At 35.2% G+C, this 23,905-nt stretch overlaps 2 protein-coding genes across 2 annotated transcripts in view; both read right to left on the reverse strand.

The window, feature by feature from the left end:
- LOC107725351 (uncharacterized) overlaps positions 1 to 12,940 on the reverse strand; it is an 18,081-nt gene extending 5,141 nt beyond the window's left edge. Inside the window, exons 1-16 of the mRNA XM_016534588.1 lie at positions 12,897 to 12,940; positions 11,944 to 12,110; positions 11,689 to 11,807; positions 11,202 to 11,307; positions 11,032 to 11,125; positions 7,920 to 8,076; positions 7,636 to 7,825; positions 6,080 to 6,202; positions 5,936 to 5,989; positions 5,741 to 5,860; positions 5,390 to 5,548; positions 4,892 to 4,945; positions 4,739 to 4,781; positions 1,731 to 1,817; positions 1,183 to 1,290; positions 1,003 to 1,083 (exon numbers count right to left, since the gene is read on the reverse strand). Coding sequence (XP_016390074.1) covers positions 1,003 to 1,083; positions 1,183 to 1,290; positions 1,731 to 1,817; positions 4,739 to 4,781; positions 4,892 to 4,945; positions 5,390 to 5,548; positions 5,741 to 5,860; positions 5,936 to 5,989; positions 6,080 to 6,202; positions 7,636 to 7,825; positions 7,920 to 8,076; positions 11,032 to 11,125; positions 11,202 to 11,307; positions 11,689 to 11,807; positions 11,944 to 11,945 — 1,497 coding nt within the window. The 5' untranslated portion in view covers positions 11,946 to 12,110; positions 12,897 to 12,940. The remainder of the gene's footprint in view (positions 1 to 1,002; positions 1,084 to 1,182; positions 1,291 to 1,730; positions 1,818 to 4,738; positions 4,782 to 4,891; positions 4,946 to 5,389; positions 5,549 to 5,740; positions 5,861 to 5,935; positions 5,990 to 6,079; positions 6,203 to 7,635; positions 7,826 to 7,919; positions 8,077 to 11,031; positions 11,126 to 11,201; positions 11,308 to 11,688; positions 11,808 to 11,943; positions 12,111 to 12,896) is intronic.
- A 2,112-nt stretch (positions 12,941 to 15,052) lies between these two features.
- ptcd1 (pentatricopeptide repeat domain 1) lies at positions 15,053 to 20,354 on the reverse strand. The gene is made up of 8 exons (XM_016534644.1): positions 19,799 to 20,354; positions 18,679 to 18,819; positions 18,350 to 18,568; positions 18,149 to 18,250; positions 16,606 to 17,310; positions 16,050 to 16,166; positions 15,713 to 15,895; positions 15,053 to 15,292 (listed from the first exon to the last, which is right to left on the reverse strand). The coding sequence occupies exons 1-8, from the start codon at positions 20,231 to 20,233 to the stop codon at positions 15,119 to 15,121; spliced, it is 2,076 nt and encodes a 691-aa protein (XP_016390130.1). The 5' UTR covers positions 20,234 to 20,354; the 3' UTR covers positions 15,053 to 15,118.
- Positions 20,355 to 23,905: the final 3,551 nt, after the last annotated feature.

The raw sequence follows: 23,905 nt of genomic DNA on the forward strand, positions 1-23,905 counted from the left end.
CTGCTGTTTCTCTCTGTGAACTTGAGCGCGAAACTCTGTGTATACTTGCCTTACAGATAGGAAAACATATCTATAGAGAGCAAAATGTCTACTTTCAAATAAACCAATTTAAATAGAAAACAAATATTCTCAGATTATGTAATCCATATGAAACATGCATACAGGCGCATACTGCGGAGATGACGAGTCAGTTTAGCTGACTTCATCTCTTAAACCGAAAACAGAAAGCAGTAGTGTAACAATAAATTATTAAAACGTTAATGCAGTGTACTTGCTGATTTCCCCAACACATTCATAATTATTATATAAGCCGGTGCGCTGTGGCAAGCCTTTTTTGCGTGCGCTTGAGCGCTTATTAGGCTATGTAGGCAATTAAAGGCTCATTATGATTTGTATGCTGACATCATCCATAGCAACAAGGTAAACCCCGCCCTTACTCTTAGCTTAAGACTTCTGTCTATTCCTTAGTAAAAGTTTGTCTCAGCAGCTTTGTGAATAGGTTTTAAGAGAAAACTCTTAGCTAAAAACTTTTACTGCTATTTAGGAGAACTCTTAGTGGTAAGATAAAATGTTTTGTGAATACGGGCCCAGAAATTATTGTGATTTATTAAGCCCATATTGCCCATCCCTACGCGGTACAGCTGAATCACTCGAGACAGTCTGTGTGGATTTATTTGCTCATCTAACCTACATGCTAAACTGAATAAATGTTTGCGATATATGCGCAAACCCTGCACCAAAATCCAGGACCTGATTAAACATAATTCTATCATACAGAGATTTGTGAAATAGATTTCCACGACTTTTCCAAAACTTTGTGGGTTTATTTATTTTTCCAAAACTATTCCAGGCCTGGAAATTGCCGTTTTATAATTCCATGACTTTGTCAGGTTTTTCATGACTGTACGGACCATGGAAATTGTCATTTCCCACATAAATATCAGTCATTCAAAAGGTTTAGACAAAAAAAAAATTGCAAAGATTGAATTAATTAAAACTCACACTCTCAAAGGTTTTGGGGATATGTATATGGGAAGTTGTCGTCAGTTCCTCAAGAATTGCACTGGCAGCATCTCTGGTCACCTGAGCAGAAACAAACAGCTATCAGTCTCCATCATTACATCTCAGTAAGTTTTCTAATCCTCTCCCCATCCAGACACTAAATAAACACACTCCTCTCACCGTTTGATAGGTGACGTCAGGCTCAGCATAGAATGCACCAACAGGAACACCATCTGGAGTAGTAAAACTGGAACTGACAACGCTGAGCAGATACACCCACGTTTCTGACTAAAAACATAGAGACAGCCATTATAAAAGCAGCCAGACCTTGAAAAGACACTGACAGCACACTCTAGTTGCAAGTGAGTACTAAGCCAACACACATGAAGAGTTAAGAAAAAAAACAAATCACAATGACTTTATGATAGGTAGCGTCTAACTGGTGTTTAATACTGTATCACAATGTTACAGTAGATAGAGTTCCACCCTTGTGGGTAGAGTGTGGTATGTGCTGTTTGCCGCACATTCAGTATGCAAGGGATAAAAGCTAAATACACGAATTGATGTTTCAGTTAACAAACTCAAAATACATGTTGGTGGCCAACAATAAATATAAATAAAATGGTAAGGTAAAAGTATTGAATTCAAATGTGACACAAATGTCAACTGAGCATTTGCACATGAAATAATAAGTTACATAAAATAACATTATATACCATTTTACCTACATCAGCAAAAACAATGTTGTTACAGTCCAGAACCCTCAGTGCAAACTTCAGTACCTCCATCATCTTGAATGAATTTGAACCTTCAATGAAAGTACAGAAACAAATCGCACATTAAGCATTACATTTGAATGCCATCGCCAATTAAAAAAAAAAAAAAAAAAAAATTTTTTTTTCTTGTATCCAGTTTGTTTGTTGTTGTTTTTTTACGTTTGCATGTATTACTATCAGCCATGATTATTCTACTCTGTAAATTAAAAGGCTGTTTATATGCAATATCAGCCAATCACTATGTGCATTGTTAGTAAGTAGAGGTTGACCGATGTATCTGTTTTGCCAATTAATCGGCACCGATAGTTGATCGCTGGAACTATCGACAATTGGCAAAAGATAGTTTTTCCAGGTTGCGTCTGTTGCTGGAGCGGCTGAGAAGCTCTTCTGTCATTAGACAGCACGAGAGCGGCCTCTAGAGGCGGAAATCACTGACAGCACGTAACAAAACAGTATGTACACAGTACACTATAGTGCATGTTTTCAAATCATTACCAAGTAATTAATTTGTTAACTAGATGCTGCATTAGTGGAGAAAGAACATCAGTATGTTTGCTATCAAGGCTGAGAGGACATTGGCAGGACCTCAAATGATTAAAACAATGTGACCAAAATACATGCAAGTCCGACACAAATGCTTAATGTCACGATTGTTAACATCTATTTGCATTATTTTATATCCAGCTGGTCACTTTATTGCATTTGTTAGCCAGCGAAGTTGCAGATTTAAAGCTGTGACGTGAGAAAGCAAACATGTTCATGCAGCCGACAGAAATCCTGCCGCGCAGTTTTACATTAATGTACATTATATTTGTCCCAGAACGTTGTTAATGTACATGACTTCATAGGCTATAAAATTGTGTATTTTTCAGCGGAAAATTTGTGTTTCTGTGGCTCTAATAAAGTCTGTATGCTTCATATAGAGAGCTATAATATACTGTAGATTGCGCTTTTTCTTTCCATTTTGCCGTGTTTTTTTTAACACCGAACTTCAGACTCATCAATGCCGGTTTTTGCCCGTTTGGTGATTAAATAAACTGTTTTAGGGCGCTGCTTGAACTGAACGCGACGGGTCTGGTGTGTGTGATCCCTGATACCTGCGAATTCTCCTAGACGTGGCGCTGCGCTTTTTGCCCGGTGTACGACTGCAATATTTTGTTATTTTGATTAGATAATCAAGTGTTCTAGAATTGAAGCAATTAAAGTGTGAGAGCATACATACAATATCCATATGTATGTAATTTCAATGCTATGGCCTTTGTGTAGATATTTAAAGATGGCCATCTTAGAGTGTGTTAATGTCAACATACTATTTTTACATTTTGAAGTTGCTTCTGTTAACATTAGTTAATGAGCTATGAACTAACTTTAATGAACAATAGAGTATATAATTAATATTTAATTTTAATGTTTGTATTCCTTTACAAAGTATGGTTCAGTACTGATTATTTTAATAGTAAAGCACTATTTTAGTTTTCATTCAGTATTTTAAAAACTATCGGTTGATTAATCGGTATCAGCCAGTGTGGTCCAACCTAGCTATCGGTAAAAACCACTATCGGTCGACCTCTATTAGTAAGCATGTCGATGGGAGGGGAAAATTCTGTGGGTGATTTACTGACAAGTTGCACATTAAAGAACACAGACACAACATCTCATTTCCATAATGACCAGCGCAATCTACCAAGAGCAGCGCAAATTACCGCCTGCTTTAAGACATGCTTTTTTGGGGTGATAAATAATGCCACAAATACCAGTGAATTGACAAGCGCAAATCTTAGTAAATTGTGTTGCGTGAATCATTTAAATACTCTTCTCCCATAAATGTATCGATCAAAAGGGAAACTCCTACAAATGCATATAATAAGGTGAGTCGCAAAAATAACTGTGTCCACACCTTTTCAGTGCTAATTTCACACTGTGTGTCTTTAATAAATCCTGACAGTAGTTTTTTAACGCGAATGAGGGTTTGCGCTGGCACAAGCTCATTGTAAATCTGGCCCTATATTTTAGGAAACAGGTCCTTGCATACTGGCCACAAATCCCTTGTACCAATAAGTTAGAAAACTCCATAACTTCAATAGTTTACTCAAATTAAAGTTTGCTGAGAACATACTCAACTTCAGGACATCCAAAATGTAGATGAGTTTGTTTCTTGATCGCAACAGATTTTGAGAAATTCAAAATTACATCACCAATGGATTTTCTGCAGGTGCTGTCAGAATAAGAGTCCAAACAGCTAATAAAAACATCACAATAATCCACTCCAGTCCATTAATAAACATCTTGAAGTAAAAGGCTGCATGCTTCTAAGAATCAAATCCATCAAGACGTTTTAACTTTAAACCATCACTTTAAGTCCACAATAACACTCCAGTGAAAGAGGCCATCTCCTGTTGTCCTCTCACATCCAACTCCACAGACACATTTGTTTAGAACTGTTTTGGACTGTTTTCGCTTATAAATAATGGGAGAAATTCAAAATTACATCACCAATGGATTTTCTGCAGGTGCTGTCAGAATAAGAGTCCAAACAGCTAATAAAAACATCTCCTGTTGTCCTCTCACATCCAACTCCACAGACACATTTGTTTAGAACTGTTTTGGACTGTTTTCGCTTATAAATAATGCTTGATCTGTGCATATTTCTCTCCTGATTCAGACGAGATAGCTTTAGAGCTGGAAGCTACAGTTTAAAGTTAAAAACATTTAGTTTTACTACAGTTTTACACTTAATATGAGGATCATTGATGGGCTGGACTGATGTGGATTATCGTGATGTTTGTTCCAATGGAAAAAAACTCATCTACATCTTGGATGCCTTGAGGGTGTGTGAATTAACCAAAATTTCATTTTTTTGGTAAACAATTTTTTAAATGCATTTTCACAATTCTACACTCCTTTTCAGGCAATGTATTAATTTAAAAAGCAATGAAGGAAATGGCTTTATTTCAATTTACCTTACACAGGTAGAGGGGAACCAAGTCTTTCATTCTCTGCAGCCTAAATCCCAGACAGACAGAAATACAATGAAAGATTGGACCATAAATATTAATAACAATAATCTGAGTATATAACACAATGTATATTCATGACATGCAGCTGTAACTCACATGGGATTATTGATGCTTTTGACAACTTTGAGATAGCGAGTCAGCTCACGGTACCTAACAAACATGTAGATTATCATTTTTAAGGTTAATTTGAATAATCTAAGGGTAGATTATAATTTTATTAGAGTTGGCAAGGGCTACAGCAATGACACTTACAAAATAACTCAAATAATAATCACTAGTCCACACAGAATCTCCAAACTATTTTCCGTGCTGTTTACAAGGGAAAATCTCTGGAATGGATTTAAATAGGGTATATACTATTATCGGTCATTGTAGTATTTTTTTTAATTATTCCTAGTGAAAAAAAAAAAACTTTTGTTTTAAATATGCACAGAACTTTGTGAATTACCGATATTTGAACTCAACAACTGCTGAGCTTTGGGTATGAAGATTCTTTGCTGGCCTATATGATTTATTACACATATCATTCAAGTAAATGATGAGCAGTTTAATAGTAAACAAAGCATAAAAAGTACACTAAGGAAGAAGCATTACTTGTTTTGCTGTTGAAGTTTATAGACTCTCGCTTGAATCACAACCAGAGGTTCACACAAGACTTGATGCCTTCGACCTTTGCCCTGCCTCTCTCCAGTGATGTTTTGACCTTTCATCACAGCAGAGAGCAAGGGATCATCCCAAGGTAGCACACTCAGACTGCAGCCAAAAATAAATAAATAAATCAAATCAAAAATTGCAGGTCACAACTGAACAATTAGTGTATTAGCAAGCAAATTTTTTTTAAACTAGGAAACAACATAAGGGGAGCCAATGATGATTAGAATTTCCTTTTTGGATGAAATATTCTTCAAGAAGCTTTTCCAAATGCAAGTGATGTTGTGGTGTTACCTTTTTGGCAATGTGCAGTTTGAAGGCAGAGGAAGCTTCTGGTAGAAAGACTCCAGCTGCTTTATAAAAGAGCCAGAAAAATCAAAGCCAACTAAAAGCGTCCACACCTTTGTCATAAATCTGGAAGACAAACACAGTTTAAGAAAACGTAAACTCCAAGTAAACACACAAAATAACTTTTGTTTGTAGCATTACCTCCACAGGAGCATTGACATGGTTTCAGATACAGTGTTAGCAGCATGTATATTTCTGCAAGGGAGATATAACACACTAAGAGCTGTAATTATACATTACATTGTAAAGACGGGTCAGAATGTGCAATAGCGTAAAATACATTACCCAGGAGTCGTGTGGTGGACGAAAAGCTTAATAGCCCCTAGCAGCATCACAACACAAGCCTTTGGATTCTCTTTCTTTGCTTCATTCAAAAACATTTTGATATGTTGACTCACAACAGTGTAACTGCAAAATCAAAAAAGAACAATTTTAGTATAACAAGCACTCAGGTTTTATGCACTGATAACAGAATTTGATAATTATAATTAGTGGTGTTGTTAGGCAAGAATCACTATTATTGATTAGAGGTATGGCAATAATATCATACCACATTTTTTTTATTTTCAGGAAAATCATGATCTTATCCTTATTCTTTTTCATGTTGGTTTTACTATTTTGCAAGTTGTCTGAGCAGTACAGGCAAACTAATTTTAAAAACAAAGCCTTAGGTAACAAAATATACAGAGACGGCAGAAAGCGCATCCGTTTGCTTTCATTATATTACAAAAGCGCAACATTTAGTTATTTTGAGTGCACACAAATAAACTGTCTTTACAGATTCAAAAGATGCATTGCTCTTATCTGTATGAGCAAAAATGACGGAGTATTTTAAAGAGTAAGTGAGCGCACCAGCACCTCCATCTGTCCTGCAGTGCGAGCTACTGTTCAGCTTCCACACAGACACTTGAATAGCGCACTTTTTCTAGGTTAACATTAGATTGAGCACCCATGTAAAGTTGCTACTACTTACATCTTTCAGATGAAAAGCCATATTTGAGGTCGATGAACGATAGGTGAGCGTTTGGATGTCCTGCCAGATGTACTGTATTACCACAAAGACCAGTCGTTAATGACCTGTCCCGTGGACTGCGTGACCTCACCACTTCCTGTGGATTTTATTTTATTTCTTTTCTGCGACTATTAAAATTTTGGTCGTCCAAGCCTCTTCTCGTCGACTAACGGTTAGTCGACTATTAGGGGGCAGCCCTAGTTTATGTGAAACTTGTGTGTTTTTGACAGTATCAGTGCAATCAGACGTGAAAGATAACTTAAGTCTAGTAATCAGGTGCTGTTTGACAGGCTTGTGCATGAAAAGTGCATGTCAGAACAGCACGCAAATTAAATGTTTAACTGGCAAGGCTTTAAACACATTCAAATGATGTGCTTTTGTGACTGCAAAATAAGTGCAGTGTCCCATTAGTGTAACACTACCACTTAGTTAACATTTGATGTGAATATATGTAGCATTGTTCAGCATATTGAGATGGAGGTGCCAGAACTACGACACTACGATATATCTTTAAAAGAAGATTGTGGATACATTTTAATCGTCCAAGATCAAAAATCATGATATCGCACACTCCTAATATTGACCATACTTAGATAAAATCTTGCTACCATAATAACACAATTTAAAACATGTTTATTTCTTATGCAAAATACAATCCTTAAACCAATTTCCTCAATTCCACCCACATAATCTAAAACTGTGACAATATCCAATTTAAGATCCCCCACCCCCACCCCACAATTTGGTTCATTTAATAATTTTACGATAATTTAACTAGCAAAATACAAATAGCAACTTTTGAAAATAATATAAAAGGAGAACCACTCACTCATACTCCAGCATCTTAAAGTGATGTCTATAGCATCCTTTACATCCGATGGTTTGACTCTGTGTATTGCTGTTAATGTTGCGGTGACAGGTGCACCGACAGCTCGCTGAATGGTTGGGACTCTCAAACCCCAACAAAAAAGTTGCATACTTCATTGCCAAACTACCAGCAAATTTCTGCAGTGAAGTTTCTACCAGATAAACACACAAATGAATCAAAGATTTAGGCTGGCAAAGGGACTAGGAGACAATAAATCTGCAGTTTAGTCAAGTGAGAAAACATACCTGCACGTCGTAGGTCTGAATCCATATCCAGTGGGTCAAAGGTGAAGTTCAACTCATGCAGAAATCCCATCAGACTCTTGTCACGGAGGGCTTTCCAGTAGACGCTGTGTTTATGGGCATTACAGTGGCAAATCCCAGGGATGGTCCAGAGCTCGCACTATTAAATACAAACACAAAAGTGGACTTGTTTTTAGCCTGGTATGTATTAAATCAATAAGTATGGCCAAAATAAAACAAACCAAGACTTCACACCATGTGAAGAAACTGTCTTCAGGAAAGATTAGTTCAAGTAAATCTATGTGCATGTTAGGCAAACTTAGCTTGGGGGTGGGGGGAATCAGGGTTATAGGCAACTAACTAAAACCATAAAAAAAACTTTAAAGTTATCTCAATGATACTGAAAGAAAACTGTAGTACATTATTTCAATTGTTATAGTATATTTTTTATTAGACATTAAGATATGAGTGTAGAATAGCCTGGAAACAACAAGAATAAAACCAGTAACCAGTGCATTCAATCAATGCCACTGCATATAGATCATTTTAATTTTACACGAGTTACATAAATTCTTACATACATTTTTATCATGAAAGACACATTTTGCTTTTGACATATGCATAAATCAAGTGTGTAAATCAATATTTTTATTTTATGTACTCTTTAGCTTTATTGATACTCAATATATGATGCTTATGACAGAGGAATTAGTGGAGAAGGACAAAGGTTTCAAGAAGGTCACTGCCCAAATGAGGTCATGCAGTACATGTAAGGGTTAGATTTTTAAGCATGGAGAAGTGAATCACTCAGTCACTCAAATGCAAGGCCTCAGATAACTTATGAGCACAGGCCCCTTCATTTTTTCACACGCTTTGTAGAAGACTTAGATATTTTGTTCTTTTTATCTCTCTTCTGTCTCTCGTTTCAAGTTTAATCAGCAAATTCTGTGTAAATAATGCTTCTTTCTGTAGTCAAGGTCAGTAGTCCTGGTGAGAGTCTAGGGCATGGTTCCTCAAATCTTGCCATGGAAGGCCAACAGGCCCCTTCATTTTTTCACACGCTTTGTAGAAGACTTCGATATTTTGTTCTTTTTATCTCTTCTGTCTCTCGTTTCAAGTTTAATCAGCAAATTCTGTGTAAATAATGCTTCTTTCTGTAGTCAAGGTCAGTAGTCCTGGTGAGAGTCTAGGGCATGGTTCCTCAAATCTTGCCATGGAGGGCCAATGCGCTGCAGAGTTTAGCTCCAACCCTGATCAAACTCGCCTACCTGTGATTTTCTAATGATCCTGAAGACATTGATTAGCAAACTCAGGTGTGTTTGATTAGGGTTAGAGCTAAACTCTGCAGGAAAGTGGATCTCGTGGGCCAGATTTGAGGATCCCTGGTCTAGGGAGTCAGATACAATGTTTTCAATTAAAAATTATTCACATATTTTAGATAAGTCTATTATGAGATGTTGAGAAAGATCAATGTGGATGAAGTTTAACCGGAAAGTGTACATATATAATAAAAGTAGGAGGCCATATGATAATCTGTTCATTGGTTCATCCCATACACTTGTAAAGTCTTAGGTTCAATGATAAATTAATATGAATGATTTTACTTTTAAATATGTTAATACCGTTTTACTTTAGAGCTAATTTTTGTAGCTCTCTGAGGCATGTTTCAGTTGTAAGATACTACCCTGGATTACGAGCCCAGATCAATCTTATTTGATAATCTTACCATTGTGTGGGATGACTTTAATTTTACAAGTGAATTTCCAGTTTCATTTCAGGAGCTCCGTTATATTAAGAATCTATCAGAGTACAAGGTTGCACCAGTCACTTTGTGGTACAATTAAAAATGATATATATCACTAGTTTGCAGTCCGTCACCCTTACAAAGAAAGCAAGAAGATAAACTGCAGAAGTTTAAGCTGCAACTGGCACTGTGTCCGAAATGAAATACTTCCCTACTATAAATAGTATGCAAAAAACAGTACGCCAAAAGAGTAGTATGCCCGAATTCACACTATAAATAAAACAGTAAGCGAAAAGTTTCTTTGTTGATTGTTAAATTAGGTCACAAAACAGCCTAATGGACCCAAAAAATTACTCAATTTTTCTATGCAAAAATTTAATTAGCTTTTTTCCCTTCTGATGTCTCGTAACAACCTGACATTTGCATACAAGTTTTATCCACTAACATAAACCCTAGGTTAGATTTAGGTTAGAAGCTAGTGAACTCACCATGGATGCCAGTTTGTCACAGATATAGCAGAAACACTGATCACAGTGCTTTGCATTATCTTGTAGAGGTCCTGAAACGTCCTGCTCTGCTCGACTAGAACAAGCAAGCACACAAAGGCACGTAAACACTCACAGACACAACACAAGTGTAGCCTCACTGCTTTACTGACCAGAATGCCAGGGTGCAGTCATATCTTGCGTGTGGAAGCACTGTTGCAGTTTGGGAATAAATTAATATGAATGATTTTACTTTTAAATTTCAAATATGTCAATACCGTTTTACTTTAGAGCTAATTTTTGTAGCTCTCTGAGGCATGTTTCAGTTGTAAGATACTACCCTGGATTACGAGCCCAGATCAATCTTATTTGATAATCTTACCATTGTGTGGGATGACTTTAATTTTACAAGTGAATTTCCAGTTTCATTTCAGGAGCTCCGTTATATTAAGAATCTATCAGAGTACAAGGTTGCACCAGTCACTTTGTGGTACAATTAAAAATGATATATCACTAGTTTGCAGTCCGTCACCCTTACAAAGAAAGCAAGAAGATAAACTGCAGAAGTTTAAGCTGCAACTGGCACTGTGTCCGAAATGAAATACTTCCCTACTATAAATAGTATGCAAAAAACAGTACGCCAAAAGAGTAGTATGCCCGAATTCACACTATAAATAAAACAGTAAGCGAAAAGTTTCTTTGTTGATTGTTAAATTAGGTCACAAAACAGCCTAATGGACCCAAAAAATTACTCAATTTTTCTATGCAAAAATTTAATTAGCTTTTTTCCCTTCTGATGTCTCGTAACAACCTGACATTTGCATACAAGTTTTATCCACTAACATAAACCCTAGGTTAGATTTAGGTTAGAAGCTAGTGAACTCACCATGGATGCCAGTTTGTCACAGATATAGCAGAAACACTGATCACAGTGCTTTGCATTATCTTGTAGAGGTCCTGAAACGTCCTGCTCTGCTCGACTAGAACAAGCAAGCACACAAAGGCACGTAAACACTCACAGACACAACACAAGTGTAGCCTCACTGCTTTACTGACCAGAATGCCAGGGTGCAGTCATATCTTGCGTGTGGAAGCACTGTTGCAGTTTGGGAGTATGTGATGGCCAAGTCTTCATCCAACTCTTCAATATGTTTAGATACATCTGAGATCAACAAAGCGAAACAGAGATATGACAGTGCTACTGAAGGATTACTATATTCATTTACCATAGTATTTATGGTACACCATGGTACTGTGATGAACTTTAAAGAGGTAGCCTACTACCATGGTATAAGAAAAAAAAATGTATTACCATAGTGTCTCTCACACACACACACACACACACACACACACACACACACACACACACACACACACACACACGGCATTTCTATCGCATGTAAAAGACAATATGGTATTGTCATATGATACATAAGTTAGTCCAAAAACGTGGTTCTTTTATGGTAACGTACATGTTAATGTGCACCATGGTAACATTTAGTTTTGTTGGTGTCATGTTTAATACAAATATAACGCAGATTACCTGCTTCGTTCCTCTCAATTTCAACGATCAGCACAGAGGAATCGTTGTGGGTCCTCAAAAAGTCACCTTCATCATCATCTTCATCGCTCAAAATGATTATAGGTATGTTGTGCTCCGTCCTACAAAACATGACAGACAATGAGAAGAAACAACCTCTAATACCAAAGTAACTCGGCTGGCATTGTGTACGTTTCATATGAAACCTTTAAAATGTATTTGGTTCGAATTATTTTGTTACTCAGTCAGAAAACTTACATGTTTTACCGAATGAACAGTCGGTGAACGCGCGCGTTCAAAGTTTGGCGCTTCAGCTGGATCACGTGACTCTGACAAAATCGGAAATGTTGTTAGCGTCGATGATTTCCAGCCCAAAAGCTCTCCGAAACCCGCCCACTCCAAGAAAAATCCACCCAAAACGTTCACTGCCAAAAGAATGTGATAGTATTAAATTGCCATATCAAATAACATACATGACAACGAAATAGTGACAAAATAAAATTATAAAAATGAATCAACTTCCCAGAGGAGAACAATACAACAGGAAAACGCATCAAATCATGGCAAATACAGAAAAAGACCCGGAAAAGACTATTAATAGGCGGAGCGTGTGCTGGACACAGGTCAGAATTTAATAGGGGCTTGGGCCAAAAATGGTACCAAATTGAACAACAATTTAACACAATTAAACTAAATATATTACGGCTGTCGCGAATAAAAGTGAAAATATACTGTAATGAAAAGTGTCGATTGCGGCATTGAATTTATATCTGCTCAATTTGCCACATTTTTCTTTATACTCGTTTTTACGGCCTTGAGCATGTTTTTTATTAAATTCACGTTTAATACAAATTCAGTCGTATTCAAAATATTTTATGACATGACACCCATCTGGTTTATGGATTTAATACTGGTTTACGTCGATGTGCGTATAGTTTACACTTTCCTCCTGGAGTTCGTTCGCCCTCCGCCTAAAGGGCAATATGAGGCTGTCAAATATTTCTTAACAGCACAGACCCAGACAGACAGTCATCATCGGAAACACAACATGCATCGTTTTCAGTTTCAACAGCAAAAACAAACCAATTCAAGTGCAGATAAAATTGCCCAGTATACGTGATCAGGATAGGCAACTTTAGTGCAACCAGCAAACTTTTTGGGTTGACAACATAACAGAAAACATATGTCTTTCGTGATAAAAATGCGTTTACCTTCGTGTTGCGCTATAAGGTCAAGACAACAAAGCCGAGATGGCTGCAGAACATTATACAATCTCATCTGCAGCTCTCTGTTTTATACAGTTCATAATGACCTCATTCACAGGTGTCTCCTCCTTTCCTCCTTTTTTGGCTCATCCTCAAACTCTTGAATAATATAACTATTATTATTTATTCATTTATTTATTTTTATTATGAATATATTTATAATATTATACTTCAAGGTGTCTTAAAATAGTTGTAGAAAATCTCTCTATTTAAAAAAAAGAACTCTCAAGTGTTATGGAAATTTCTATATTTTTCTTTATATTCTATTTTCCATATTGTATATTCTCTATTTTCCATATGTTCCATTTGCACAGGAACAGAGGAATGGCTATGACTTGCTATAACTAATCTGAGAAGATGAAGATCAAAGTCGCTCATTGGACAGCCTTTATCAGTATAAAAAACACTGTACTGAATAGCCTTCTGTCTTTCTCACTACAGAGCTTCTGTGTGTTGGACTGACCATTCTTGCAAGAATTAAAAGAGCAAATACAAACCTTTTGACTGTTTTTTCACTCTCTTTAACACATTTAGAATTGTTTTCATGACACAAGTCACTGGACATGTACCAGACATGTAGCTATTGCATGAAGATATAACACTTACTTTTACTCCTTAATCCTATAAAAGCTATTGTAGAAAATCTTCTCTCTTTGTTCAAAAAATCTCTTGAGTCAAGAAGTTCCAGATGCCAAAATCAGACTTTATTGTTAGAGACAACATCTGACTATCACACTTGCATCTCACACTTATATACAGTCAAAAATTAATAATGCTTTAACAAAATATGCTTTAAGGAGTATACTTGTATAATAGCTTCAGGCAGTTAGAGAGACTGCATGTATAAAACCAAAATAACTGTGCTGGGAATATTGGGGAGATTCCAGAAATTAGTGTAGTCAGATGTGGATTAGTTGTCTCGCCCAATAAAGTCTGATTTTGGACTTTATCTGGAACTTCTTGACTAGAGCCCATTTTTTTCAGTCAGCTTCCACTCTAAGTTACACAGTTCATAACCAATGATCTCAGTTACAGATGTTCTTTTTGGCTCATCTTCAAACACTTGCTACAGTTATTTCACTTGCTGCTTTGTAAGGATGGCGGACTGCCAACTAGTCTATTTTTAAAAAACATGTCAAAACATCACATTTATCATTTTTAATTGTACCACAAAGTGATTAAGTGCTAGCTTGTCCTCTCAGTTTCCACAGAACTGCTTAAGTGAAACATGCAGGGTCACAGTGTACAGAGAACAATCTTCTGTCTTGTGAGTGAAGTTCAAGAGGCAGAGACTTTATTGAGCAAAGCAATAAAGTTATTATGACAGACGCTTCTTCTGATCTGTCTCTGATGGTCAGGTCTCAATTTTTTTTGTTACATGACTCTTCAGCAATTGACAAATGGTCATGCAATTTCTTGTAAGTTTCACCACACCTAATGGCCACAATTAAATAACACTTGCACCTGTTTTTATCCTAATTCTGAAATCCCGCCAGGTGGTCTATTTTTTAATCTCAACTTTTAATTCAGTCTTTTCTGGGGACCAAACATCCCCAGGGGACATATATGTTACACATTCTGATGGAAGTTTAATAAATAAACAAACTGCTTTGTTGTAATCATTTGCTGTTTAATGGAAATCACCTGTGGTGATTTCTGTCTTTAACAGTATCTGTAAACACAGATACTGTTAAAGACAGAAATTACCTAGAATTGCAGTCTGTTTAGTGGCCACAGACACATTTGGTTTTGAAGTAATTACTTACACAGTCTTATATCATTCTTTCTAATAACTTCTTCTACAACTGTTTATTGTAATTCAGATAAAATAGTACAACAATAAAATAAAATAGTAGACCTGATGTCTAATGTTTCCTTTCTTTCTTTCAAAGTTAGGAGGCAAATATCCTACAAATTCACAAATTTAGGTAGTATCCGAAATAAAGGTTTGTGTCATTGTATCAATTACTGATTTTGGAATTTTATTTTTTAAGAATGATACTCATACAACACAAAAATAAATACAAACATTTTATATATATATACATATATATATATATATAAAACAAATGTTGCAAGACATATACAAAATATGCCTCAGAAATTAACAGTTAAGCTTAAGAAACTGTGTCACACAAATTTACTAGTACAACATACAGGAATTTGATTTATTCTGAAATTTTATTTTGTGAGGTGACTCCATCTTCTTCCGTTTCTGGTTTTGGGGATCGATATTTTTCCCAGGGGTGTGGTGTTTCCTGGCCAGGCATGAACTCCAGCCATTGTTTGTAAAAACCACGGAAGCCGTCAATCTTGTCCAGGTATGTGTTTTGTGATTTTAACTGAAGAAAGAAAGATAAAAGGCATAATTAATCCATGGTAGTCCATTACAATCCTGCTCATAGCGCAATAACATGAAAAACATTCACAAAGTACATGCATTTGATTTTACTGAACCTAGATTTGCTTTTAAATTAAGTGAATAAATAATAATTAAATTTTTTTTAAATAATTATACTCCTTATAATTTAATAAAAATGTCTTATGTTATTTTCTTAATTCATTATATTTCACTTTTCTTACGTTATTTCTTTTTACCTTACTATTTTTATCTACTATTTATACTTACTGCACAGCCGAAGTAGCTGATCAGGTTTATATTTCACTTTGTATTCTGTACATAACTGTGTATGTGACAAATACAAATCTTAAATCTTACATCTTGCTTGATATGAGATTATCTCATATTTTCAGTTTCTAACCTTGTCATAGGACGGAGGATACTGAGCTGCAAACTCCAGCTGTCTGATGATGACATCATTGGGCGGCACTTGCAGTTCGTGCATGTGTTGAAGAAGTTCATGCAGATAAGCATAGTCCAAACGCTTAGCTGCCTGGCTGATCAGGGCACTGTAAACGTGAGTGTTTGGCACAAGTCCACAAAACTGAAAAAAAAAAAAAGAGAATGAATTGATGTAAAAAAAAAAGCACCTTCAAATATTTAGAAGAAAGTTGGAAATTGATAATTGTAATAAGAGGAAACCTCAAGTATATTAATAGTGAAAATGAATAATAAAAGGATGATATTGGATTTCATACCTCCATTTCAGTAAGCAACTGCATTGCATCTTTTTGTCTACGGCAAGCCAGAGCAATACTACAGAACGTCAGTGCATTTGCAACCAGCCCTTTGTTAACCATAAGGGCTTTTACAGCCTAAAAAGAAAGAAATCAGTTATTTTTTTTTTTTTTACATATTTACATTTATGCATTTGGCAGGCTCTTTTGTAATTGTATTTATTTATTATTTACATTTATGCATTTGGCAGATGCTTTCACCACTTAACTTATATTTCATTCAAGCTATTGGAGTACAAATTTAAGAATCTGTTTAACATCCGCTGATCCCATGTATGTTAACTGAGACAGACAATCACTTTTTCTCTATGATGGCGCCTCTGCTCATTTGCCCATTCTTTGTTGTCATTGTTAGTGATCGCCAATACTTAAAATGATTTTTCTTTATCAGTATGATAATGAAATTGTAGTGTGTGGTGTAGTTATGCTCATTGAATTAGGCCTGATGAAACTCCAGAGAGATTCCCTGGGAATCAAACTGGAACTTTATGAACAGATGATTAAATGCATTTCTAACCTTAGCCCCGTTCAAGTCTCCAGCTTTGGCCACCCTTCTAATCATAATGTTAAAGAATGTCTCATCCAGCGTGACAGCACTCTTTTTGGCCACATTAATCAAACTCTGCACTGATTGGCTGCCGGGTTCCATGACATCAGCCAATAATGTGATGGTTTTGATGTTGGGTTCCAGTCCATCTTTGGCCATTTTCTCCAAAAAACCTTCAAGGTTTCCAATCAGAGCAAGTCTATCCGAAGCACTGTTCACAGGTCCCAAGGCAACCACACCTGAGTGGCAAGTGCTGGGGTCCAGAAGGTTTGGGAGGCGGGAACTTTGTGATTGACATGTCAGAGAGCCACTTGATGATACAGGCAGCATTTGAGTCTCATTTTGAGATGCGTCTGTTTTGCACTGATCTTTTTCCTTTGGATGGCAGAAATCAGTCTCTTTGGCTTGTCCATGGCTCTGTGTGTGCATGTCTACAAACAGCTCACTCTCAAATGCATCCATATCTAAGGGCTGACACGACATCTCCTCTTTGACTTTTGTCCTACGGCTTTTCCTTCCACTTGTGAGTTTTGGGGTCACTTCCTCTGTTCTCTTCAGTAGTAGCGCAGAAGCCAAACCAGGATCACCTATCCCACAATCCCGTGCTACCCGCAGGAGTATGTTGTAATTCTGAGTGTCTGGTTTTATTCCAATCCTAAGCATCTGGTGCCACACCTACAGAATAAATGACAATAAAAGAAGTACTTCACGGTATTGTTCACCCAAAAATTTGTCATCTTTCCCTCACTCTCATGTCATTCCAAACATATAAGAACCATAATGTTAATCTTCTAAACAAAATTAAAGATATTTTCTTGATGAAAGCTGAGAGGTTCCTGTCCCTCCATTGAAAGTCCAGGTAACCCAAATTTAAAAGATCCAAAAAAGTCATAAAGGCATCATTACATGGATTCATATGAAGTAAGTGATTTAAACAGAGTCTCGAGAAGTCTTCTTGAGAACAGATTTACATTTGTTAAACATGGAAACTCAAACATGCATGCAGATTCTTTCATTTTTGGGTTAACAAAGAACTTAAAAACTGTAAGTGAGTAAGATGGTACGTGTGAGTAATATGGATATAAATTTTGGCAACTGAAAATATTTTGGCTGAAAATGAAATAGTGTCTATTTCGATAATAAAATTTCACGAAATACACACTAACACCAGAGAAGAGCTAATTAAATACCAAATTGACAGGTTGAAATGGAATTTGTTTTTATACAGACAAATATTTTCAATTGCTGAAATTTATATCCATATTACTTAGCACATCACCAAAAATGATGTAAGAGTAGCAGTATGTAAAATTTGTTCAGCTGAAATATTGATTGACTCTCAAAGAAATTCACTACAACTGGTTTATTTAGCACCTTAGAAAAACAACATAAAGAGTTAAATTACAAAAATGTATTTACTGAAACTTTATTGTAGGTTTCAGTTTCAGCTAAATGAACTCAGGTTGGTGCATCACTATTAATATGTGTTTCTAGTCAGTAGATGTTTAAGTACCTGTAAAGCCAGTCTGAATCCATGCTGCTTGTCCTTCACACAGCTCATCAGCAGATAATGAAATGTCTCTTGTGTGATGGGTTGTCCATTTTGAAGCATCTCCTATACATGCATTTACACACAAACCAAATGATGTTACTGTGTCGTTAGTGCAAAAAAATAAATCATCACATCACTGGGTATTTTGACATTAGTTAATACCCGCAGAATTTGAAAGCACGACTTCAGATCTCCAGCAAGAGCAACTGTTTTGAGCAAAGCATGCTGGGTAATGGCTCTGAGAGGGATGTTCTTCTTGAGAAGCTCTTGCTTGAGCTTCAATGCCTGCTCCAGCCCTGACTGTTTCCATGGTGACTCCGCACAAGCGTTGAACAGCGCAGTGTATGTAGCATCGGATGGCTCGATTCCTCGCTTCTTCATCTGAGTGATAATATTCAAACAGGGTTAATCAAAGATCAAGTGTGTCATTCATGCGTCATTAGCAGCACCTAATATAAATAATGACATGTGAAAATGCAGTGTCATCTTACATTATTGTAGAGCTGGAAGGCTTTCTTTAGGTAGCCGACACGTCCACATCCGCCGATGAGCACAGTGTAATTGTACTCCTCAGGTTGTAACCTCTCAGCTTTAAGCATATCAGCCTCAAAGAGAACCAATGCCTTGGCCAGCTACACGCACAAAATAAATAAATTAATTAATTAATTAAAATGTGTATTGGTTTATATGGAACAGAGATACATATTTCGATATACACTTGCATTTATATGGCACTTGTATACAAAAAAATGGTAATAACACAATAGAGTACTTATTACTAAAATATACTTTTGTGCATACTTAAGTGTGTACAGTATATACTTAAGTGTAAACTAAATATATGATTTTTTTTGACAATAGCATGTTCACTGAAATTAAGTGAAAGTTTATTCTAGTTTAAATTTATTTTAAATGCAATTAGATTAACATAAGTGAGTTTTTTTTTCATCCCACTTAAGTAGGACTTAAGTGCATATGTAATTATTACATATGTTTATATGTAATTACATAATTACTTATCTTTGAAATGTGGTTAAAGTGTACTGCCAAATGTAATGAGAGGCACTTATAGTAAACTAAAATGTATTTTAAATTTATTTGTATTGAAATTTGTGCATCATGTATTTTATTATATTTGTAATTATACATTTGTAAATTGTAATGACAAAGTAGTGGTTTAGTAAAATATATTAACTTTAAATGTAACATTGAACAACACACTACAGTTAAATTATAACATTAGTATGTTAGTCAGCACATCAAAATAAGTGTACTTTAAATCTCAACAAAAGATTATTAAAACAATTATTTTAAATATACTTCAAATTAAAACTTGTAATTTGACATTACTGCAAAGTGAAGCAAACTTTTTAAGAGTACTTAAATAAAAGTGTTGTCTCGTTTGAAGTGCATTTAAGTGGCCTTTTAATTAATATTATTTTATCCGCAAATACAGTTTTAATATACTTTTAAGACTTAAGTACACTGAATACAATAATTGCACTGCTTTTTTTTCACAAGGGATATAAGTCTGCTACCATCGCTGCGTCATTGTACTGCAACAGTAAATAAATATAAATGTTATTAAATCAGATATTTTTGACAACGTACTTTGTCCTCTTTGATGAGCCGTTTGCACTGGAGGAAATACCAGTATGTCGTATTTTTCCGACCCTTTTTGGACTTGAACTTTTCCACCAGCTGCGCATCATCTTCATCCGCATCTCTGTATTTCAGATCCAGCTGCTCTGGGGATGTTTTGCGGAAGGTTCGTCTGGAGGAAAACTTTCTGGAATAATCACCAAACACATAACGTGTATCGTCCTCGTGCACATGCTCAGATGCGTTTGTCTCGGTATTGTTGCTATCAGTCCACCTTGAAGGTGGTAAAGTAGCTGATTCACTAAAGTATCTCAAGGGTCCTTGATGCAGCTCTGAAGGACAGACAGCTGATCTGTGCGCATTTGAGGATGCGGCAGCACAGTTTATAGCATTAACACTGAAGTTCCGTATGAAAATACCTCTCAGAAGTGCAGAACGCAACATTTTTGCAATCAATCTTGAGTTAAAAACTAATTAGTCCATTCATATCACCCTTTCAAAACATAAACTGCGGTAGAAACAGTTGCTAGAATTCCTCACATGCTGTTTCTACTGGAAGTCGCCATGATGCTATAACGGAAGACATTACTAATAGATAATGTTATGATCGAGCTATTTATTTACTCTGTTCCATATAATAATATATTAGTTTTTATAATAAGACTAATTTTGATCTAATCGTACAACTTAATTAAAAATTCTCAATTTTATCTAACGAAAAAAAAAAAAAAAAAAATGAAGATGAGCGGGATCGATTAGTAGGTCTTATCGTGTGTTCGTCTTGAAACTGCAGCACTAAATGTCACCGCTATCATAGAACTGCCATCTAGTGACTAATATTGAAATTATGTATTGGAATAACAAACTTCACTTGACAATGACAAGCGATTTTAGATACACACGTTAATACATACAGTGCCGCCCCCATGGTAAATATGAGCAAAGGCGGCTGTGAAAATAAATCTACATCATTTATCTTTTTGATCTTTCATTCAAAAAATTCACTAACATTATGAAATAAATGTTTTTCTCCAATGCATGTTGGATACCATTATTGGCACCCCTAGAAATTCTTAAGAGTAAAATATCTCTGAAGTATATTCCTATTCATATTTTTTAAAAATTTAGCACACCAGGGTGATTAAGAACATGAAATTGTCCAGCCATGACTTCCTGTTCCACAGTATTATAAGGATGTGTGTCTATATCGTCCTAATGCTGACTCTACAAGGATCACAGCTAGAGAATTGCAGATTAGTTGAATCTTGGGGTCAGAAAGCCTAAAAAAATATCAAACAGCCCCTACATCACCCCATGTTGTTCAGGAAGGTTTCAAGAAAAATTCTCCTCGACTCATCCAAAAACAAACTCCTGCATATTCAGTTGTCCGACTCGACTGACTGCGTCTGTTAGAAATCTTCTAATGGACCGTGGTTGGATCTTCCATCAGGACAATGATCCAAAACAAACATCAATAACAACACAAAAACAAAACCATGGCTAACGTGAACTAGAGAAAAACATTTATTTCATAAAGTGAGTTTCCCCCACTTTCCATTGTTTTACGTCAATGAAAGGTTAGAATTTTGTACATTTTTTGAATGAAAGATCAAAAGGATAAACAATGCAGATTTATTTTCACAGCCACCTTTGCTCATATTTACCAAGGGTGCCAATATTAGTGGTACATCACTGTACATGCTTTGCAAGAAAAATCCCACTCTTCCAAAATGAAACTGTTTCTATAAGCGTTATCGTGTTATTGTGAGGCTGGCTTGCACAGTTTAATACAATTATTAAAATAAAACAGCCTATATCGGCAAATTTGAAGATTAAACAAATAAGTTCACTATGTTGCTGCAAAATTCTTTGATAATGGAACAAAACAGTCCATATAGTGACCAAGATTATTCTGGTAAACAAATTTGTATTCCCACAATGTTCCTGTATCAATATTAGACCCTTTTTATTACCTTGAGTGAGATATTTGTGAAAAGATGGATTAATTGCCATAAAAGGCAAATTTGAAGATTAAACAAATAAGTTCACTATGTTAATGCACTTTGATAATGGAACAAAACAGTCCATATAGTGACCAAGATTATTCTGGTAAACAAATTTGTATTCCCACAATGTTCCTGTATCAATATTAGACCCTTTTTATTACCTTGAGTGAGATATTTGTGAAAAGATGGATTAATTGCCATAAAAATAAAACTCATCACGATCAAGGCACATTTAGATCTTTGTTCTGTATTTTCATTCTTTATAATCTCATAAATTCCCTAAATTTAATTCCTCAAATATAAAATTCATCCACAAAATTACTCGATCTTTCTCTTCACATGCAAAGTATTTAAAAAGAATTGCTGTCTGATTTTCTTTTAAGCTTTTAAAACATATACTCCTCACACAAATAATATACAAGAATAAGAAAAATAATTACAAGAATTTAATCTAATTTTGGACGCTTAATACATTTGCAGTTGAATGAAATATACTGCAGTTTAAATTTATATTAAATGCAATTATTTGAATGTAAGAATGCTTTTCTGACCCACTTAAGTATGTATTTATCATTTCTGATATATAAATTAATATAAACAATAAATTAAAGGCCTATAATTTATCAATTTAAATATATGTTAAACAATTTCTACTGATATGTATATGTATTTAAACATATTTGTAATGATGAAGCTAAAATGTTATCATTTATTTAAAATATATTAACTTAAAATGAAATATAAAATAACCCTACAGTTAAAATTATAACCAATTAAAATGTGCTTTATGTTATTCAACATCAAATTAGGTGTAGTCCTTTAAAAAACCATAATGATTAAAATGTACTTCCAAGTAAAAATAAATAAATAAATAAATCTGTTTAAGTACACTTTTTTATATAAGTAATATAATCTGCATGTACAATTTCTTAAAAATATACATTTTGAATTTTAAGTACACAGACACGTATAAATGGAGACACTTTGCTGCAGTGTGTGAAATGATTATTCATGACATTTAAATTCACTTCTAGTTAACTTCTCTGGCTTTCCCCACTGCTGCTTATGTAAGTACATTTCAAAACAAGACTAATGTAACAGTGAGATACTGAGCTGTGTGTATGTGTGTATCGTGTCAGTAGATTTTTCTCTCTTTATCTTCTATGACAGACTGCAATGCAGGATTGCTAACTGTGTGTAGCCCCCTAAGACTGCTGAGTGCACCCACCCACATACTGCAGAGAAGATGAGGACGAAGGGTTTTGTTTCCTCAGCATCTCCTGAGAGATCTCACACACAATGTTTCCGTGGAGATGACACTTTATGTATGTGGTTCTTTCGTGTTGAGCATGTAGGAATAAAAGACACAATACCACTTGCTCTCACAGACAATTATGTTTCTAAAAGTATCTTCCAATGCATCCAAAATTGCTTTTATGTCTGTGTGCACGTGTTTGCCTTCCTACATTTTTTATCTCATTTTTAGATTCTGCTTCTTTTGGACATTAGTGTTGATTTTATTTTCATTTTTTTTAACTCAGATGATAACTCTATATGACCTAAATGAGGGTAGCCTAATAGATCATTTAAGGGTTCAGCTTTGCATTTCTTCCAAAATCTCCTGAGGTCTTTCTGCCCCGGAGCAAGAAATCAGAATGTGAAAACAGAACTTCAAACGACAAAAGAAGAGAAATGTTACTTTTTGAAGGAAAGAAAACCGTTTAACACCATTCCTTGAAATGCAAATGCACCATATCAAGTTGGTAGGTCTATAGGACTACTGTATATATATATATATATATATAATTTAAATAAAAATCAAATGAATGAAAATTTTCCAATGTAATATATTATAATATTTATACAATTATTATATACCTCAGTATAAATTAGATCTTTATACATTATACATTTTATGGAGGTCCCAACGATGATCATATGTGGGGTCTGCAGCATCTATAGAAAACCTCTTAAAGAAACCTTTTCCACTAAGAACCTTTTGCACAATGGAAAGTTTTCATGAATATTGATAGGTTCTTCATGGAACCATAGATTCAAAAAAAAAAAAAAAAAAATTCCTGGGCTATGGGGAAATGTTCAATAATGTTTT

Source organism: Sinocyclocheilus rhinocerous, unplaced genomic scaffold (assembly GCF_001515625.1).
Source record: "Sinocyclocheilus rhinocerous isolate Xijiao unplaced genomic scaffold, SAMN03320098_v1.1 scaffold1386, whole genome shotgun sequence".
Classification (NCBI taxonomy): domain Eukaryota; kingdom Metazoa; phylum Chordata; class Actinopteri; order Cypriniformes; family Cyprinidae; genus Sinocyclocheilus; species Sinocyclocheilus rhinocerous.

Bases quoted from the DNA above. Each gene is read 5' to 3' on its own strand.
- ptcd1 (XM_016534644.1), bottom strand. From the start codon at position 20,233: ATGTTGCGTTCTGCACTTCTGAGAGGTATTTTCATACGGAACTTCAGT. The intron at 16,167-16,605 runs GTTAGAAATGCA...CTTTCTTTTTAG, and splicing joins GAGACTTGAACGGGGCTAAG to GCTGTAAAAGCCCTTATGGT. The intron at 15,896-16,049 runs GTATGAAATCCA...TTTTTTTTTCAG, and splicing joins AGTTGCTTACTGAAATGGAG to TTTTGTGGACTTGTGCCAAA.